Consider the following 20,292-nt stretch of genomic DNA (forward strand, 5'->3'; position numbering starts at 1 on the left):
TCAGAGGACCCGTTTTTTCACCTCCCCGTCCGAAGCCATGCACTGGGTAGACTCAGCCCCTAGGGCTCCTGGAAGTGCTAGGGCGGCCCCTCCTCCCTGACCTTGGGCTGGAAGGTACTCAAAGTCCTCTTTTAGTCAAGAGGACTTGCATGTCATAACTGGGGTCCCAGTGCTAATATAGCTAAGCGGTTATGTCATATAATACTTCAAGATGGGTGCCTACACCCCCTCTAGTATATTTTTGGGGTGCTCCCTCTATACTGTATTTAAGTGATCGGTGCTATCCATCATTTACTTCCTAATCCCCTTACTATAGGGGTCAGGTTCCCGGGATAAGCAGTTTTTGGGTTTATCCTAGTTAGGGACCATAGTTCCTGGTAGTTAGATAGTTCGAGGGTATAGGTCTGCACTTCAATTGTTAGAGTGTTAGACAGGGGGTTATCTCTAATGTATAGTTGGGATACAGGTTTACTCATGTTAATGTTAATGCTTTATTATGTGTTTTTTGTGGTAAAGCTGTGTGAATGTGTGTGTGATTGGTTGTATGTGTCTATGTCCCCTCCATCTCTCTTTGCAGGTTCCATTTCTCCAACTATCCAGCCAGATCCATATCCCTCCTTACTCTTATGGCGTCAATTAAGGTAATAAGCTGGAACGTTAGAGGGCTAAATTCTAAATTTAAAAGAGCTATAATTTTGGATACCATTAAAAAACAGTCTCCTCATATAGTCTGTATACAGGAAACACACCTTACAGGACAAAAAATTCTATCACTGAAACGTGCCTGGGTTGCTAGGGGTTACCACTCCTCATACTCAGTGTATGCAAGAGGAGTCTCTATACTTGTATCTAAATCCCTCCCAATAGAGGTGTCACAGGTGGCCATCGACCATTTTGGCCGCTTTGTCATACTGCATTGCTCCTTATGGGGGTCCTCCTTCAACATTGCTTCAGTGTACGTCCCTCCTCCTTTTGATACTGGTCCACTACAAGCACTGACAGATAAATTGGTAGCCATGCCCCCGGGTCCATTAATATGTATAGGGGATTTTAATGCGGTGCCCGATCCATCTCTGGATCGCACTAGTGGTGTAGACCCAGCATCAACTCGATTAAATGAATGGATTATGTCCCTTAACATGATAGATCTCTGGAGGGGGAAATATCCTTTGGGGAAAGAGTATACCTTCTACTCCTCAGTGCATAGGACCTTTTCTCGAATAGACCTGGCATTAGGCTCTCCTGACGTGCTCCCCATGGTTGACTCTATCTTCCACTGCCCCCGTAGTATCTCGGACCATTCCGCTTTGGTTCTCAATCTACTGGTTGGTCCCCCCTGTGATTCCCGAATTTGGCGCCTGCACCCTGCATGGCTTTCTAATCCTGCAGTGCAGATGAAAATGCAGACAGATCATAATGAATTTTGGGAAACCCATCATAACCATCCAGATCTATTGCTTCTATGGGACGCATACAAGTTCTCTACGAGGGGGCGATCATCTCTGGGGTGGCAGGGCATAGGAGGGTCATGGGCTATAAAGAAAGAGGGTTGACCTCTAGACTACAGGTTGCTGAAAAGAGATACATAGAGAATCCCAGCGGGGACAATAAGAGGGCTTGGGCGCAGGTACAGCGGGATCATCTTGCTCTGGCCAAGGAACGCACTAGTAAACGCCTTTTGGCTTCTGAAGCCTCAGTTTTTGAATTTGGGGACAAAAATGGTAAATTACTTGCATACCTCTCCAGGGCAGAACGACCGTGTGCTTCGGTCCCCTTTATAGCAGATGCGAATGGGGCCTTGGTACATGATCCTACCTCCATAAATAAAGTGTTTAAAGAATTTTATTCTTCCCTGTACAGTCCTAGCATATCTACCACGGCTACTGAAATAGATGCCTTTTTGGATGACCTTCCTCTGTGGCGCTTAACCCCTGCTCAATCACTAGAATTAGACTCCCCTATCTCAGCGGAGGAGGTGGAGTTAGCTATCCAGTCTCTTCCATCAGGTAAGACACCTGGTTTAGACGGGTTGGGGGGAGAATGGTATAGGAGTAGATGTGAATTTTTAGCCCCTAAGCTGCTTGATGTTTTTAACACAGCCCGGGAGCATGGCTCGTTGCCTCCCTCTATGAGAGAAGCCTTAATAGTAGTCCTCCCGAAGCCCGGGAAAGACCCTTCTCTCCCAGACTCCTATCGACCTATTTCTCTCCTTAACACGGATGTAAAAATCCTAGCCAAAATCTTGTCAACAAGACTAAATAAGGTGATTTTGTCACTGGTGCACCCGGATCAGACGGGCTTTATGCCCGGCAGGGGAACGGATATTAATATTCAGAGATTATTCCTAAACATAGAAGCAGCTGTGGGTTCTCCTGATCCTGGCTTTGTTCTATCACTTGACAATTGCAAGGCCTTCGACTCTGTCGAATAGCCATATTTATGGGCCGTACTGGCTAAAATGAGAATAGGCCCCAGATTTCTGGCCCTTGTCCAGCTTCTATATCAGGGTCCGAAAGCCAGGGTCAGAACTAACCTGAATGTGTCTGCCCCCTTCCCCATGGGCCGGGGCACCAGGCAGGGTTGCCCGTTGTCCCCGTTACTTTTTGCATTGGCCATTGAACCCCTTGCTATAGCCATTCGCCTCTCCGCTGATATAGTTGGATTGGTGAGAGGGTCGATCACGGAGAAAGTTTCTCTATACGCGGACGACACCTTAGTATACCTTGGAGACATTGGCGCCTCTCTAGTGTCCCTTCTTTCCCTAATTGACAGATTTGGTTCCATCTCAGGCCTACGGGTAAATTGGGATAAGTCAGTCCTCTTCCCCTTATCAGGAAATGTCAGTCTTAATCCATCTATTCCCCTGCAGGTAGTATCTAGCTTTAGATATCTTGGGGTCAGGGTGTCTCGTAGGGTCCAGGATTATGTTGCATTAAATATTGATCCCCTGATAACAGACACAGAGAAACGGTTGCAAGCATGGTCCACATTACCCTTATCCCTATATGGTCGCATTAATATTTTTAAAATGATTTATCTACCAAAATTCTTATATCTACTTCACTCCTGCCCGGTGCTACTCCCCAAACTAATATTTAAACGTATAGACAGTATTTTAAGAACATTCTACTGGCAAGGAACCAGCCCACGGTTCAGTCTGGCCGTGCTACAGGCGCCTAGATCTCGAGGTGGATTAGCGGCTCCTGACCTATACTTTTACTATTTAGCATCCCAACTTGTCTACGCACAGTGGTGGATCGACATAGATAGGGGGAATGCAGCCACTGCTTTGGCTGGGTCTCTGATGGGGTCATATGAAGCTCTCACGAACCTTCTATATAGGTACAAATCCCCGGCCTTAATCCCAACTCCCTTGCGTACCGTAGCTGTATGCTGGCGAAGAGCTCAATCGCTAGTCAGCCCCTCCTCTCCCCCTCCGGTGTCTCCCAGATCTCCCATCTGGTTAAACCCTTGGTTCCCACACCTTCTCTCCTTGCCTGGGTGGACGATGTGGGGGGCTGCAGGTGTCAAGTTCATCGGCCAATTGTTATCCTCAAACTATGAGCTACTCTCGCTTCGTGAACTGAGAGAGAAATTTTCCCTACCCCCCATGGCGTCCTTCCACTACTCCCAACTGAGACACGCCTTTAAGGCCCAGTTTGGGTCCACTACATTGTCCACAGAATTCACTAAACTGGAAACTCTGCTAGGAACCCCTGATCTATCAAAAACTCTCACACAAGTGTACAATGTTCTGCAAGCACAAGGAGTTAGACCATTTGATCGGGCTCATGGGCGCTGGAGGGAGGATATCCCAGACCTCTCAGAAGAAGAATGGGGGGAAGTTGAGCACTCCTACTTTGACTCAGTGGTGAGCGCTAGGGATTTCCTAGTACAAACAAAATTCCTCCACAGAATTTATTACACACCGGTAAGACTTAATCGTATGGGGGCTAGACAGGACGATAACTGCTTCAGATGTCAGGTAGCCTGTGGTTCTTTCTTACATTGTGTGTGGGCATGCCCCAGGGTCAGGGCCTTTTGGACAGAAGTGCTAACATTCCTCAGCAATCACTTTGGCTTTCCCCATATAGCTAACCCCAAGGTTTGCCTTTTGGGAATAATAAATGAGGTCATTGGTGGCCATTATGACAGGATCTTCTTTAGACTCGTCCTGTACTACGCTCGTAAGGTGGTAATTATGTCCTGGAAGGATCGGGACCCCCCTCCCCTGCAGAAATGGATATCGCTGGTCAACAAGGTTATCCCTATGTATTACTCGGTATACAATAATAGACAATGCCCTCAAAAATTTGAACTTATTTGATCTAGATGGAACATGAACTCTAACACTGCGGTGTAAAGTAGATATCATAAACGTATCCTTTTGTCTGGCTTGAACCCCATGTGGAGAGGGTGGAGTGTTGAGTAGTTAGTGTTATGTCTTTGTATGTCTGCATGAATGGGTGCTTGAATGTTTGTTCATTAAGTTCCAACTGCGGCGTTTACATGCTGTATATGTACTGATATGGTCATCTATTTCTGATATTAGAATGCTATTTGACCGATTGCAATATCTGACTATGCTGTCCTGCTATCCTCAAGTATCACTACGCTGCGCCGTAGTCTAATGTTTTAAGGTGTTATTGTTGAATTTTAAAAATGGAAAATTCATAAATAAAATCTTTTAAAAAAAAAATAATATTATATATATATATATATATATATATATATATATATATATATATATATATATATATATATATACATACACACACACACACACTCACCGGCCACTTTATTAGGTACACCATGCTAGTAACGGGTTGGACCCCCTTTTGCCTTCAGAACTGCCTCAATTCTTCGTGGCATAGATTCAACAAGGTGCAGAAAGCATTCCTCAGAGATTTTGGTCCATATTGACATGATAGCATCACACAGTTGCCGCAGATTTGTCGGCTACACATCCATGATGCGAATCTCCTGTTCCACCACATCCCAAAGGTGCTCTATTGGATTGAGATCTGGTGACTGTGGAGGCCATTTGAGTACAGTGAGCTCATTGTCATGTTCAAGAAACCAGTCTGAGATGATTCCAGCTTTATGACATGGCGCATTATCCTGCTGAAAGTAGCCATCAGATGTTGGGTACATTGTGGTCATAAAGGGATGGACATGGTCAGCAACAATACTCAGGTAGGCTGTGGCGTTGCAACGATGCTCAATTGGTACCAAGGGGCCCAAAGAGTGCCAAGAAAATATTCCCCACACCATGACACCACCACCACCAGCCTGAACCGTTGATACAAGGCAGGATGGATCCATGCTTTCATGTTGTTGACGCCAAATTCTGACCCTACCATCCGAATGTCGCAGCAGAAATCGAGACTCATCAGACCAGGCAACGTTTTTTCAATCTTCTACTGTCCAATTTCGATGAGCTTGTGCAAATTGTAGCCTCAGTTTCCTGTTCTTAGTTGAAAGGAGTGGCACCCGGTGTGGTCTTCTGCTGCTGTAGCCCATCTGCCTCAAAGTTCGACATACTGTGCGTTCAGAGATGCTCTTCTGCCTACCTTGGTTGTAACGGGTGGCGATTTGAGTCACTGTTGCCTTTCTATCAACTCGAACCAGTCTGCCCATTCTCCTCTGACCTCTGGCATCAACAAGGCATTTCCCCCCACAGAACTGCCGCTCACTGGATGTTTTTTCTTTTTCGGACCATTCTCTGTAAACCCTAGAGATGGTTGTGCGTGAAAATCCCAGTAGATCAGCAGTTTCTGAATTACTCAGACCAGCCCTTCTGGCACCAAACAACCTTGCCACGTTCAAAGGCACTCAAATCACCTTTCTTCCCCATACTGATGCTCGGTTTGAACTGCAGGAGATTGTCTTGACCATGTCTACATGCCTAAATGCACTGAGTTGCCGCCATGTGATTGGCTGATGAGATTCGCATCATGGATGTGCAGCCGACAAATCTGCGGCAACTGTGTGATGCCATCATGTCAATATGGACCAAAATCTCTGAGGAATGCTTCCAGCACCTTGTTGAATCTATGCCACAAAGAATTGAGGCAGTTCTGAAGGCAAAAGGGGGTCCAACCCGTTACTAGCATGGTGTACCTAATAAAGTGGCCGGTGAGTGAGTGAGTGAGTGTGTGTATGTGTATATATATATGTGTGTGATAAATATGGTTTATTGTTATGATTATAACAATCAGTGAATGGAGCAATGGTTAAGCATGCACAACACTATTCGCAAAGAGGACTAGAAGGCCCCCATCACGATTTGGCCATCCCTTTAAATGTCAGTGGAAATACCTCTTTTAATATGGATGCCCGCAGTAATAATTGGCCAAAAAATAAACAGAGTAAAATGTCCGAGACTGGTTGCTACAGAAGTGTTCCCTGACAAACTTATACAAAAGGGTACACCTAACAGGGCATTCCTGTAAAGCAAAGTCATTCTCCATCTTTGCCTTGTGGTTATGATACGCATCGCTTTTTCAGATGTCTAAATGTACCTGCATTAGAAAACACCTTTCACAAGAATGTAGTATGTATTCACTTCAGTAATTGAAGCATCAAAGGAGCTCAACAGCACAAAGCATTGATTAGATTATAAATTCCAGGAAAAATTGAGCGCGTTTAGACTGAAAAATATTTATACTGTAACAAAATATTCCTGATATGTCTACGTAAAAGCAGTAAAAGCAAGATAATCTAGTCAATATGGCAAAGTACAGATTCTTTATCACTATCAAATATAATAATCCGTAGGGGTACTAAAAATAAATCCTATAACAGATAGGACTCACCTTTGCAGGGTTAAATGCATCATATTATCATATAAATATAGCTTGTAAATAACACCAATTTCTGAGATATAATATAGTGAATGTTATTGAACATTTCCCTCAAAACACTGTCTGTTTTTGTCAATTCTAAAAGCAAGATAAAACGTAAAATGGCCTAAAGTTCAACGCTTTGAGCAAAAATAGCAATCGCCAATAAATTGTGCCTTTGTTTTGCCAGGAAACTAGTACAAAGACATATTGCCCACAAAACATTAAAAATTGAGAGGACAAGATGTAACATGCTCATATTGCTCTAACTCACCTGGGTTAATCACCACAAAAAAAAAAAAAAACTAAATAGGTTTTTTTTTCAGCATTATGCTTTTAAATTCTCTCCCATCAGGCAACACCTAGAAGTATGTAGTCATGTAGTCCCATACCCCATCAATTAATTTAGACACTATTGCCAAAAATAAATGAAGAGGTGGTTATGATTGGATGTTTAAATGCTAATATTACAAAAAGTTTGCATGGATTTCAATGGTGAAGCACCCATGTACATAATCTCACAAAAGTGACACATTTTTGGAAATATTTTATCTTTTCTTGGGACAACACTGAAGATGTGACACTTGAAAAAAACGGAATACACAGTCATTCATGTCTAAACCTCTGGAAAGTAAGAACACCCCACATGGTTCCCAATTAATATTTTCCCTCCCCTTTCATTTGGCTCATTGGTGTCTAAGGTATGAGTGGGCAGCAGGTACTGTATGTTAATTGCTGCAGATGTTAAAGGGGTGAGAGTCACCCTGTCAGCGCTCAGACCATACTAGGCACATTGTAGCCAAATGGTTGGCATGGCTGTTGTCCTAGGAGTAAGCCTCTTCTAAAGATAATGCATAAGAAAGCCCGCAAACTGTTTGCTGCAGACTAAGGACAAAGATTACTGGAACCATTTCCTTGGTTTGGCGAGACCAAGATAAAGTTACTTTGTTCAGATGCTGTCAGGAGTTTGGGGCAGCAGCCAGGTTAGGCTGGGTTCACATCCCTTTTTTGCCATAGTTGTAAGTACACATTGGGAGGATTCCGGCGTATGTCCTTACAAAGCATAGAACAGATGTATCCCACTTTCCCTCCTGCCTTTTTAGCCGGATGCAATGTATGGTGGTCAGACAGAGGCAAAAACTATGCCTCCGTCTGCCACTACATGTCAATGTGTACGCTCAGCATATATGCCGGTAATTTTGCGACATTTACCCTGAGCGTACACAAAAGACCTGATGTGAGCCCTGCATGAGGAGTGTCAAGATTTGGGGAAGAATGAGTGCTGTCGGTTGTGGGCAGCTACAGTTTGTTGAGGGAACCATGAAACCTAACACGAAATCCTAGAAGAGAACAGAAACATGCGCACAAAACTCAAAAGTAGGTTGGCAATTACAAGAATAATTATACAAGGTAAAGCGCTTTAGTTTTGATCATGTAATATACCTATTCACTGAAGAGCAGCATGCAGTGGAGGGATACTACAGGATAGACGTCCATGGGAGAAGCCCGTAGGTAGAGGATAGTGAGGATCATGCAAGAGCGATAAATCCACAGGCAGTGCATTAGGAACTTCAGCGCATTTATTCATAAGACCAGTAGGTAGACACTGAACAAGTGCGGTCATCAAGTTTAAAATCACATAAAAAGACGGTATAATGTGAACAACATGGAAGAACTCTTATATATACATAAGGAGAAAGACTGAGAAAGAAGCTCTCTTACTCCTGGTCAGGATCTATGTGGCATCCTCAAATGGAAGGGAAGAACGCAAAGTCTTCAACATCCAGTAGCTCCGTCTAGTTCAGTGGGGTGGGGTGTGAGATACTGTATACTTATTTGAACTTTTTTTTTTTTTTTTTAACTGTTTATAGAAGTATATAAGCATATAAGTATATAACATATATAGCCCAGTACATATATGTAAATTATAACAGAATGTAATAAAACCCAATGCGTGACACAGAGCACTGGTATCATATTTACTCACAGTTAGCTATCATATAAAGAACAAGTCACATACCCGTCAAGGTTATTTAGAGCAGGAGATCACTTACTCAGATACATTTCCAAAGGTGTAAAGAACCAACAAAGAATAGAGGCCATTATCAAAAACAAGTGTACACTTTTCAATCTCACCAGTCTTTGGGATTAACCCCTTCAAGCCCAGCCTATTTAATCCTTCAGAGCCAATCAAAATATGTTTTTATTCAAGCAGAAAAATATCACTAGAAGGCGACAAAGAGGTTATAGGGGCACTGCTCGTATCCTCAATTTTTTGTGTGTTACCCTCTAACGTATAGGGTTAATAATAATATTTTCTAGAGAGTTTGTTTTCCTGGGGAGAAAAAACACGGGAGGTGCTCTGACTTAGTCAAAAAAGGTAAAGTCCTTCATCTATAGCACAACAAAGTAGAAAAAAGAAAATAGTCGGCACTCACCGTTCTTCTTTAAAAATACTTTTTCTTTTATTTCATATCATTTAAAAAGTGTTCTGTTTCACAGGGAGAGACATCTGACAGCAGGAAAAAGGTGAGGGTTGGAGGGACGAGTCGTTTCGCGCTAACCTAGCGCTTCATCTTGCCTACTGCTGCATGGCGCTCCAAACAATTTATGCTGGCCGCCATGCAAAACTCACTGACGTCACACAAAACACACCCACAACCTTAACCTGTTGCTATTGGTTAAAAACATAGATCGGGGAGGGGTCAGGATTTGACCACCCCCTTGGAAAGGCTAAATGTTGCGTCGGACCAGAGTGAAAACTACTTCGTCATTACCCTCCAATCACCAATTCGGTGGGCGGGGCTAAATCTTCGACAGCGAAACGGACCTTAGTGGAGACTGAATCTAGAGCAAGATCACATGTCTCCCCCGTCGTGGGTGGAGGCGTGAGGGAGGGACTTGAAGGATACAATATCCAATACATTTTGGAGGGAGGGTGATTAAGGAGGAGACTCACGTGGACCTAAGGAGGGGCTATAATATGTTCTTGCCCAGTACTACAGTGCGGGGAACCTTTATGTATTTTTCTATAAGCACAATTAAAGGAGTTTGGAAGTACAAGTACAAATGCGGCAGCATATATTTATAATGAACGCTACATTATAAGCGAACTTTTTCCTTATAAGAAAACCCCCATGTCATTTTTGTCATTCAAACCTAAAGCTCCCAGTGCCTCTGTTTTTATTATCCACCATGCCTCTCTTCTAAGGAGTTGTTTCTGTCTATCGCCCCCATGTGCCGGAGCAGGCACTAGTTCCAATCCCGCAAATGACAGAATCTCGGGGTTGCCATTGTGTGCAGTCCTGACATGCTCTATCAAGCGTGGGGCACCTTTGCCATTAATAATGGAATTTTTGTGCTCCCTAAACCGAGTAAATAAGGTCCTTATAGTTTTTCCTATGTAGAAATGTCCACATGGGCAGAAAATGGCGTAGACAATGTAGCTGGATCTACATGTAATGAAGGAATTTATTCTATGATTTATACCTCCTATTCGTAGGGTTTTACCCTGAATCATCTGGGAACAATGGTTGCAGCTACCACATCTGTAGTTCCCTAAGGGGGTCATCTTTTTAAGCCAATTCCCTTCATTATTTTTCTCTGGCACTCTGCTTCGTACTACGAAGTCTTTGATAGTTTTACTTCTTCTGAAGGTCACTGTAGGACCATTTTCAGCTATTCCCTTCAATTGTGGGTCTGATTTAATTATATATCAATTTTTATGGATAGCGTTTCTTATTTTGTCAGCCATTGGGCTAAAATCGAAAGCAAAATTGAATTTTGTTAAATGATTTTCTCTTTTCTTTTTTTGATTTAATGAAGGTTCAGAAGATGATTTTTCTGCTCTTACTCTCGCTTTGTTTAGTAAGTGAGAAGGGTAACCTCTTTTTAAGAGTCTGTTGGTTAACTCATCTGCCTGTTTGTGAAATAATTCTATATCGTTATTTATCCATCGTGGCGGAGGTACTGGCCATATGGTATAGCTCGTTTTACTTGGTGAGGGTGGTAACTGGTGTAATGCAAATATGAGTTGGTGGCCGTGGATTTTCTAAACATGGTGGTGACCAGTTCGTTATTTTTGACTAATATTTCCACATCTAAAAATTCAATTCTTTCCCCTCCAAAATTATGCGTAAAGTACATACTCATGACATTTCGGTTTAGGTATGACACAAACTCCTGGAACTCCTGTTGTGTGCCTGACCAGACAATGAAAATATCGTCTACATAACGATAGTAATACTGAATAAATTTCAGGTATATGTTTTCTGTCGTGTAAACGTACCTATCTTCAAAGTAGGCTAGGAAGATATTTGCATAGGTACATGCCATGGGTGTCCCCATGGCCGTCCCATCCAACTGCCTGAACCATTTTTCTTGGAACTTGAAAGTATTATTGGATAGAATGAATTGTGTGGCTTCACTAACAAATGCAATTAAATTAGGATCTTTTCCTGCCTCAATTAGTATTTTCTCAATGGCCTCAATTCCTATTTTCTGTGGAATTCTTGTATAAAGACTTTCCACGTCAATGGTAGTTAGGTGAAAATTTTTTTGCCAAACACAATTTTTAGATATTTTCAGAAAGTCGTTAGTGTCTTTTAAATACGAGGGTATTTTGGTCAGTAATGGTCTCAAAAGCTAATCGATATATTTTGATAAGGATTCAGTCACAGACCCTATCCCGGCGACAATTGGTCGACCGGGAGGGTCAGTGAGTGATTTGTGAATTTTCGGTAGGTAGTACCATCCCGGTTTACGTGGGTATGTGGGTATCAACCTTTCTGCTGTCGACTGGGAGATAACGCCTCTCTCTATATACCCCCTCAATAAGGAGATCAATCTGGTTTTTATTTTTAAAGTGGGGTCTATTCTTAGCTGTTCGTATATTTGTGTATTTAATAATTGCCGCTCGGCTTCTTGTATATACGCCTGATATGACAATACTACTACGTTTCCCCCTTTATCGGCTTTTTTTACAATGATTTCCCTGTTTTCTTTCAACCATATAAGGGCTTCTTTCTCACTTTTTGATATATTCGCTCCGTCAATGTCATGAGTTAATGCCTTTATGTCCTGTAGCACATGTTGTTGGAAAATGTCTAAGACACTACCAGGTGTAATGGGAGGATTAAATGTGGAAGGGTTGCCACCTCTGACAAAGCCTTCCCTTTTGGGATCTGGAACATCAGGTTCTGATATAGCTAAAAGGCACTCCGCCTCTTCTGGGCTTGGTGGATTATGCACGAAAAATCCTAAGGGGCCTATTTCAATTGGGGTTTCTCCTATTTTTTTCTCCTTGTTTTGTCCTAAATCATGATTTGCAAACCACTTTTTTAGGTTTATCTTCCTTATTCCCTTAAACAGGTCTACCTCGAATTTAACCTGATCAAAATTTTGTACTAGGCTAAATCCCAGCCCTTTGGATAATACAGAAATACAACTACTGTTTAAGGGGAGTCCTGATAAATTAATTACGGTCAGTCCATCTTTTTGTTCTTCTTCTCCTTCTCTTCTTACTTCGTCTTCTTCTTTTATCGTCTCCAAGAGACCTGCTTCCTTTTTCTGTTGTTCCCCTTTTCGCTTCCTCCTTCCTCTCCTCGTGGATGTCCTAAAGGGATGGGAGTTGTTTCGCTATTGCCCGTCTTTCTATCTGTGGTTGGTTTTGTTATAACCGGTTCCTCTGAAGCACTTGACTCCGAATCCGTTGTCCAATATTCTTTCTGTCTCCTTTTTTCCCCTCTTTTTTTTTACAGTTCTCTTTTGATATCGGTTGCCCCAATCAAAAATCTTGCCAGAATCAAAGTCCTGTTTGTCACGTAAGTATTTGTCTCGTTTACGATCTTTTATATCGGCCTGGATTGTGATCAATCTTTTCTCGAGTTTTTTCGTAAAGGTCTGTACATAGGTGTCGGGCATTCTTCCTCGTAACTCGATTTTCGCTTTACATAAATGTTCTGTTACTTTTTCATATTCAATTTCGTTTCTCCTTAGGATTAATTTTGTGAGGTTCATTGAATGCTGTAGATGTAATTGCTTCCACTCTAGCATAAAAGCAGGATCATCTGCAAATTGGGAAGCTTCTTTGTAGACCCTCAGACCTCTAGGTACCCGTCCATTGGTACAGTAAGATCGCAAGGAGTTCAATGTCCAAAAAAGCCTTGTTTCGCGTTCTGCCAAATTGGTAATTTTTAGTTCCAGGTTTTTTGTACTCAGGACTTGTAGTTCATCCTTCGAGTTACATTGTGTGAAAAAAGAACCTGCGTCCTCTCTCCCTGTTTGTAGTGAAACGTTTTCCATAGAATCCCCACTCTCATTAATGTGCACAATGTCCATAGTGCTATCTTGTTTAAGGCTCATTGCGTGCTCTCCTATACATATAACAGGTATAGTTTTTATTCAAGCAGAAAAATATCACTAGAAGGCGACAAAGAGGTTATAGGGGCACTGCTCGTACCCTCAATTCTTTGTGTGTTACCCTCTAACGTATAGGGTTAATAATAATATTTTCTAGAGAGTTTGTTTTCCTGGGGAGAAAAAAAACACGGGAGGTGCTCTGACTTAGTCAAAAAAGGTAAAGTCCTTCATCTATAGCACAACAAAGTAGAAAAAAGAAAATAGTCGGCACTCACCGTTCTTCTTTAAAAATACTTTTTCTTTTATTTCATATAATTTAAAAAGTGTTCTGTTTCACAGGGAGAGACATCTGACAGCAGGAAAAAGGTGAGGGTTGGAGGGACGAGTCGTTTCGCGCTAACCTAGCGCTTCATCTTGCCTACTGCTGCATGGCGCTCCAAACAATTTATGCTGGCCGCCATGCAAAACTCACTGACGTCACACAAAACACACCCACAACCTTAACCTGTTGCTATTGGTTAAAAACATAGATCGGGGAGGGGTCAGGATTTGACCACCCCCTTGGAAAGGCTAAATGTTGCGTCGGACCAGAGTGAAAACTACTTCGTCATTACCCTCCAATCACCAATTCGGTGGGCGGGGCTAAACCTTCGACAGCGAAACGGACCTTAGTGGAGACTGAATCTAGAGCAAGATCACATGTCTCCCCCGTCGTGGGTGGAGGCGTGAGGGAGGGACTTGAAGGATACAATATCCAATACATTTTGGAGGGAGGGTGATTAAGGAGGAGACTGACATGGACCTAAGGAGGGGCTATAATATGTTCTTGCCCAGTACTACAGTGCGGGGAACCTTTATGTATTTTTCTATAAGCACAATTAAAGGAGTTTGGAAGTACAAGTACAAATGCGGCAGCATATATTTATAATGAACGCTACATTATAAGCGAACTTTTTCCTCATAAGAAAACCCCCATGTCATTTTTGTCATTCAAACCTAAAGCTCCCAGAGCCTCTGTTTTTATTATACACCATGCCTCTCTTCTAAGGAGTTGTTTCTGTCTATCGCCCCCATGTGCCGGAGCAGGCACTAGTTCCAATCCCGCAAATGACAGAATCTCGGGGTTGCCATTGTGTGCAGTCCTGACATGCTCTATCAAGCGTGGGGCACCTTTGCCATTAATAATGGAATTTTTGTGCTCCCTAAACCGAGTAAATAAGGTCCTTATAGTTTTTCCTATGTAGAAATGTCCACATGGGCAGAAAATGGCGTAGACAATGTAGCTGGATCTACATGTAATGAAGGAATTTATTCTATGATTTATACCTCCTATTCGGGGCAACCGATATCAAAAGAGAACTGTAAAAAAAAGAGGGGAAAAAAGGAGACAGAAAGAATATTGGACAACGGATTCGGAGTCAAGTGCTTCAGAGGAACCGGTTATAACAAAACCAACCACAGATAGAAAGACGGGCAATAGCGAAACAACTCCCATCCATTTAGGACATCCACGAGGAGAGGAAGGAGGAAGCGAAAAGGGGAACAACAGAAAAAGGAAGCAGGTCTCTTGGAGACGATAAAAGAAGAAGACGAAGTAAGAAGAGAAGGAGAAGAAGAACAAAAAGATGGACTGACCGTAATTAATTTATCAGGACTCCCCTTAAACAGTAGTTGTATTTCTGTATTATCCAAAGGGCTGGGATTTAGCCTAGTACAAAATTTTGATCAGGTTAAATTCGAGGTAGACCTGTTTAAGGGAATAAGGAAGATAAACCTAAAAAAGTGGTTTGCAAATCATGATTTAGGACAAAACAAGGAGAAAAAAATAGGAGAAACCCCAATTGAAATAGGCCCCTTAGGATTTTTCGTGCATAATCCACCAAGCCCAGAAGAGGCGGAGTGCCTTTTAGCTATATCAGAACCTGATGTTCCAGATCCCAAAAGGGAAGGCTTTGTCAGAGGTGGCAACCCTTCCACATTTAATCCTCCCATTACACCTGGTAGTGTCTTAGACATTTTCCAACAACATGTGCTACAGGACATAAAGGCATTAACTCATGACATTGACGGAGCGAATATATCAAAAAGTGAGAAAGAAGCCCTTATATGGTTGAAAGAAAACAGGGAAATCATTGTAAAAAAAGCCGATAAAGGGGGAAACGTAGTAGTATTGTCATATCAGGCGTATATACAAGAAGCCGAGCGGCAATTATTAAATACACAAATATACGAACAGCTAAGAATAGACCCCACTTTAAAAATAAAAACCAGATTGATCTCCTTATTGAGGGGGTATATAGAGAGAGGCGTTATCTCCCAGTCGACAGCAGAAAGGTTGATACCCACATACCCACGTAAACCGGGATGGTACTACCTACCGAAAATTCACAAATCACTCACTGACCCTCCCGGTCGACCAATTGTCGCCGGGATAGGGTCTGTGACTGAATCCTTATCTAAATATATCGATTGGCTTTTGAGACCATTACTGACCAAAATACCCTCGTATTTAAAAGACTTTCTGAAAATATCTAAAAATTGTGTTTGGCAAAAAAATTTTCACCTAACTACCATTGACGTGGAAAGTCTTTATACAAGAATTCCACAGAAAATAGGAATTGAGGCCATTGAGAAAATACTAATTGAGGCAGGAAAAGATCCTAATTTAATTGCATTTGTTAGTGAAGCCACACAATTCATTCTATCCAATAATACTTTCAAGTTCCAAGAAAAATGGTTCAGGCAGTTGGATGGGACGGCCATGGGGACACCCATGGCATGTACCTATGCAAATATCTTCCTAGCCTACTTTGAAGATAGGTACGTTTACACGACAGAAAACATATACCTGAAATTTATTCAGTATTACTATCGTTATGTAGACGATATTTTCATTGTCTGGTCAGGCACACAACAGGAGTTCCAGGAGTTTGTGTCATACCTAAACCGAAATGTCATGAGTATGTACTTTACGCATAATTTTGGAGGGGAAAGAATTGAATTTTTAGATGTGGAAATATTAGTCAAAAATAACGAACTGGTCACCACCATGTTTAGAAAATCCACGGCCACCAACTCATATTTGCATTACACCAGTTACCACCCTCACCACGTAAAACGAGCTATACCATATGGCCAGTACCTCCGCCACGATGGATAAATAACGATATAGAATTATTTCACAAACAGGCAGATGAGTTAACCAACAGACTCTTAAAAAGAGGTTACCCTTCTCACTTACTAAACAAAGCGAGAGTAAGAGCAGAAAAATCATCTTCTGAACCTTCATTAAATCAAAAAAAGAAAAGAGAAAATCATTTAACAAAATTCAATTTTGCTTTCGATTTTAGCCCAATGGCTGACAAAATAAGAAACGCTATCCATAAAAATTGGTATATAATTAAATCAGACCCACAATTGAAGGGAATAGCTGAAAATGGTCCTACAGTGACCTTCAGAAGAAGTAAAACTATCAAAGACTTCGTAGTACGAAGCAGACTGCCAGAGAAAAATAATGAAGGGAATTGGCTTAAAAAGATGACCCCCTTAGGGAACTACAAATGTGGTAGCTGCAACCATTGTTCCCAGATGATTCAGGGTAAAACCCTACGAATAGGAGGTATAAATCATAGAATAAATTCCTTCATTACATGTAGATCCAGCTACATTGTCTACGCCATTTTCTGCCCATGTGGACATTTCTACATAGGAAAAACTATAAGGACCTTATTTACTCGGTTTAGGGAGCACAAAAATTCCATTATTAATGGCAAAGGTGCCCCACGCTTGATAGAGCATGTCAGGACTGCACACAATGGCAACCCCGAGATTCTGTCATTTGCGGGATTGGAACTAGTGCCTGCTCCGGCACATGGGGGCGATAGACAGAAACAACTCCTTAGAAGAGAGGCATGGTGGATAATAAAAACAGAGGCTCTGGGAGCTTTAGGTTTGAATGACAAAAATGACATGGGGGTTTTCTTATGAGGAAAAAGTTCGCTTATAATGTAGCGTTCATTATAAATATATGCTGCCGCATTTGTACTTGTACTTCCAAACTCCTTTAATTGTGCTTATAGAAAAATACATAAAGGTTCCCCGCACTGTAGTACTGGGCAAGAACATATTATAGCCCCTCCTTAGGTCCACGTCAGTCTCCTCCTTAATCACCCTCCCTCCAAAATGTATTGGATATTGTATCCTTCAAGTCCCTCCCTCACGCCTCCACCCACGACGGGGGAGACATGTGATCTTGCTCTAGATTCAGTCTCCACTAAGGTCCGTTTCGCTGTCGAAGGTTTAGCCCCGCCCACCGAATTGGTGATTGGAGGGTAATGACGAAGTAGTTTTCACTCTGGTCCGACGCAACATTTAGCCTTTCCAAGGGGGTGGTCAAATCCTGACCCCTCCCCGATCTATGTTTTTAACCAATAGCAACAGGTTAAGGTTGTGGGTGTGTTTTGTGTGACGTCAGTGAGTTTTGCATGGCGGCCAGCATAAATTGTTTGGAGCGCCATGCAGCAGTAGGCAAGATGAAGCGCTAGGTTAGCGCGAAACGACTCGTCCCTCCAACCCTCACCTTTTTCCTGCTGTCAGATGTCTCTCCCTGTGAAACAGAACACTTTTTAAATGATATGAAATAAAAGAAAAAGTATTTTTAAAGAAGAACGGTGAGTGCCGACTATTTTCTTTTTTCTACTTTGTTGTGCAATCAAAATATGTATATGTTCATTATCATTAAAACACCATAGCTTTTTAATGTCTCTGGAAAAGCTATTGGGGTTGTTTTTTATTTTGCAGGACAGGTTGCATTTTAGAATGGCAATATATTTGGGGGTACATAGAACTAAATAAAATGTATGAAACAAATATTTGGATGGAGCTTAACAACAAAAAACAAACAGCAATTTAGATACAGTTGCTATGTTCTACATTTGTCCTTCCCCGTTTGGTGTACATATCAAATGTGTAAAAAAAAATTGTTCTAGAATATTTGAAAAAGTCAAATAATTTTTTTAATACCACAGCCTTATAAAGTGTCATTAAAAACAGTATTTCTGACATGTCCTCATAGCTACTCATTACTGGCAGAACTGTGACCTCAATGGAGGGGTGTCCATGGGGAAGGAGGAGCATCTCTTCTCTTTCTAAAGCACTTTGATTGTGTTCATTTAAGTCCTAAAATGACAACAGCATGGGTTTAAGACTCTTCGAAGCTCCTGATCTAATGGCTGTGGTGATCTTTCTAACCTGAAAATAAAAGTTATATCATGGTGCACCAAGGGGTTAAACATGGTTTCCATTGAGGTCTCGAGAATGTGGGAATATTGCACTTCATGCAAGTAAAGAGAGAAGAACGCGGCACTCACCAGTAAAAGTTTTCATCACAGGGTAAAATAGATCCAACATAGTAGCCAAAGCAGGGTAGAGGTAGGAGCAGGGGGTCTTACAAGGCGACAGCCATTTTGCGGCAACCTGCGCTTTCTCTAGCCTCTCGAGTGTGGCGTCCTCACCTGACTCTTAATGTGGCTGGCGATACATCACTTCTCTTGTAACCTGGCAACCAAGACGCTAATAAGAAATAGCGGAAGTATCGTGGATTCTTAGTTGGCACGGAGGTTGAAACAAAGGTAAGATTAAAAACACACGTGTATCTTTAAAAAGATCACGGTTTGGAACCATCTTCTCTCCTAAGCTTTATAACGCAATTTCTAGTAAGAGGAATCGGAGGATATTAACCTAGTCCAGAGAAGCTAATTGTACATGTAGAGGTAAAGATCGTAGTTTAAGTTAGAAAAAGTGTTGTTCAGCCCTAGAGGACCCATAACGTTGGTCCTCATAATCCAACTTGCCTCTTTTCTTAATAATTCCTCATGGCATTCACATTAAAGGAAACCTACCACTTGTAGTGGCAGGTTTCCGATGGAAATACCGGGCACCAGCTCAGGGTGAGCTGGTGCCGGAGCTTATTTTAGTTAGTGTTTTAAACCGCGGTATCGCGGTTTAAAACACTTTTTAAACGCTATAGCCAGCGCAGGCAGGTACGCGCTCGGCGCTTACCGTGCGCGCGGCTACATAGGAAGTGAATGAGAGCCGCGTGCACGGTAAGCGCCGAGCGCGTACCTGCCTGCGCCGGCTATAGCGCTTAAAAAGTGTTTTAAACCGCGATACCGCGGTTTAAAACACTAACTAAAATAAGCTCCGGCACCAGCTCACCCTGAGCTGGTGCCCGGTATTGCCATCGGAAACCTGCCACTACAAGTGGTAGGTTTCCTTTAAGAGGTATCGGTACATGTTCTTTGCCCTTAAAACGAAGTACTCACGTATCCCCTCTGTGCACTTTATTAACATGCTCTATTAGTCTTGGTGCACCTTTTCCACTTTTGACTGAATAGCAATGTTCGCTGAACCTGATATACAGAGATCCTATTGTTTTGCCTATGTAAAACTAGCCACAAGAACAGGAAATAACATATACTATGAATTGTGATTTGCATGAGAAGAATTGGCGAATTGGTATCCTGTCTTTATATTTTGACAGCAATATTTACATTGGCCACAGCAGTAGTTACCTGCTGGGATCATTTTATTGAGCCAGTTATTTCTTGGAGGTGGTATGAGACAGCTGTTTTGATGTGTTGTGGATGGAAACTATCATGGTGTAAGAGGCTGTTGGTGGCCGTACTTTTTCTATAGAAAGTGGTAGTCAGGGATGCATCTCTTACATGTACCAATATGTCAAGAAATTCACATTGTGTCTCAGTGATTTTAGATGTAAAGACCATGTTCATATTACACTTCAGTGACTTGGAGATGAGAAATTAGCTACAGATTTCCCATGTCACCCTTATGTGGGCAGTTTCTAGCTTTACTTAAAGTTGTTGTGTTGAGAACATACCAAAGTAATGCAATACATATGTGCACCTTAAAAAGTGGCTCCAGTCACTGGACAAAATGTGTCCATTTTCTTCTGACAAGTGTCAGAATTAGTCCATCACCACAGTCTAAAAATATTCCAACATGTTCTAGGTATCTAGGGTAGGCCATGAAAAGCCCATCTTAAACATTTAGACCTGATTGAGTTGAG

The 20,292-nt window shown here is 42.0% G+C and overlaps 1 protein-coding gene across 5 annotated transcripts in view; it reads right to left on the bottom strand.

Moving 5' to 3' along the window:
* Positions 1–20,292, bottom strand: part of FUZ (fuzzy planar cell polarity protein) — a 111,829-nt gene that overhangs the window by 14,487 nt on the left and 77,050 nt on the right. The window contains exon 11 of one of the 5 annotated variants that reach the window (XM_072110310.1): positions 18,206–18,383. The exons of the other annotated variants lie outside the window; for them this stretch is intronic. Within the exon in view, the coding sequence (XP_071966411.1) occupies positions 18,373–18,383 (11 nt within the window). The 3' untranslated portion in view covers positions 18,206–18,372. Of the gene's footprint in view, positions 1–18,205; positions 18,384–20,292 lie in introns of those variants that run through there. 5 annotated transcript variants of the gene reach the window in all.

Source organism: Engystomops pustulosus, chromosome 6 (genome assembly GCF_040894005.1).
Source record: "Engystomops pustulosus chromosome 6, aEngPut4.maternal, whole genome shotgun sequence".
NCBI lineage: Eukaryota > Metazoa > Chordata > Amphibia > Anura > Leptodactylidae > Engystomops > Engystomops pustulosus.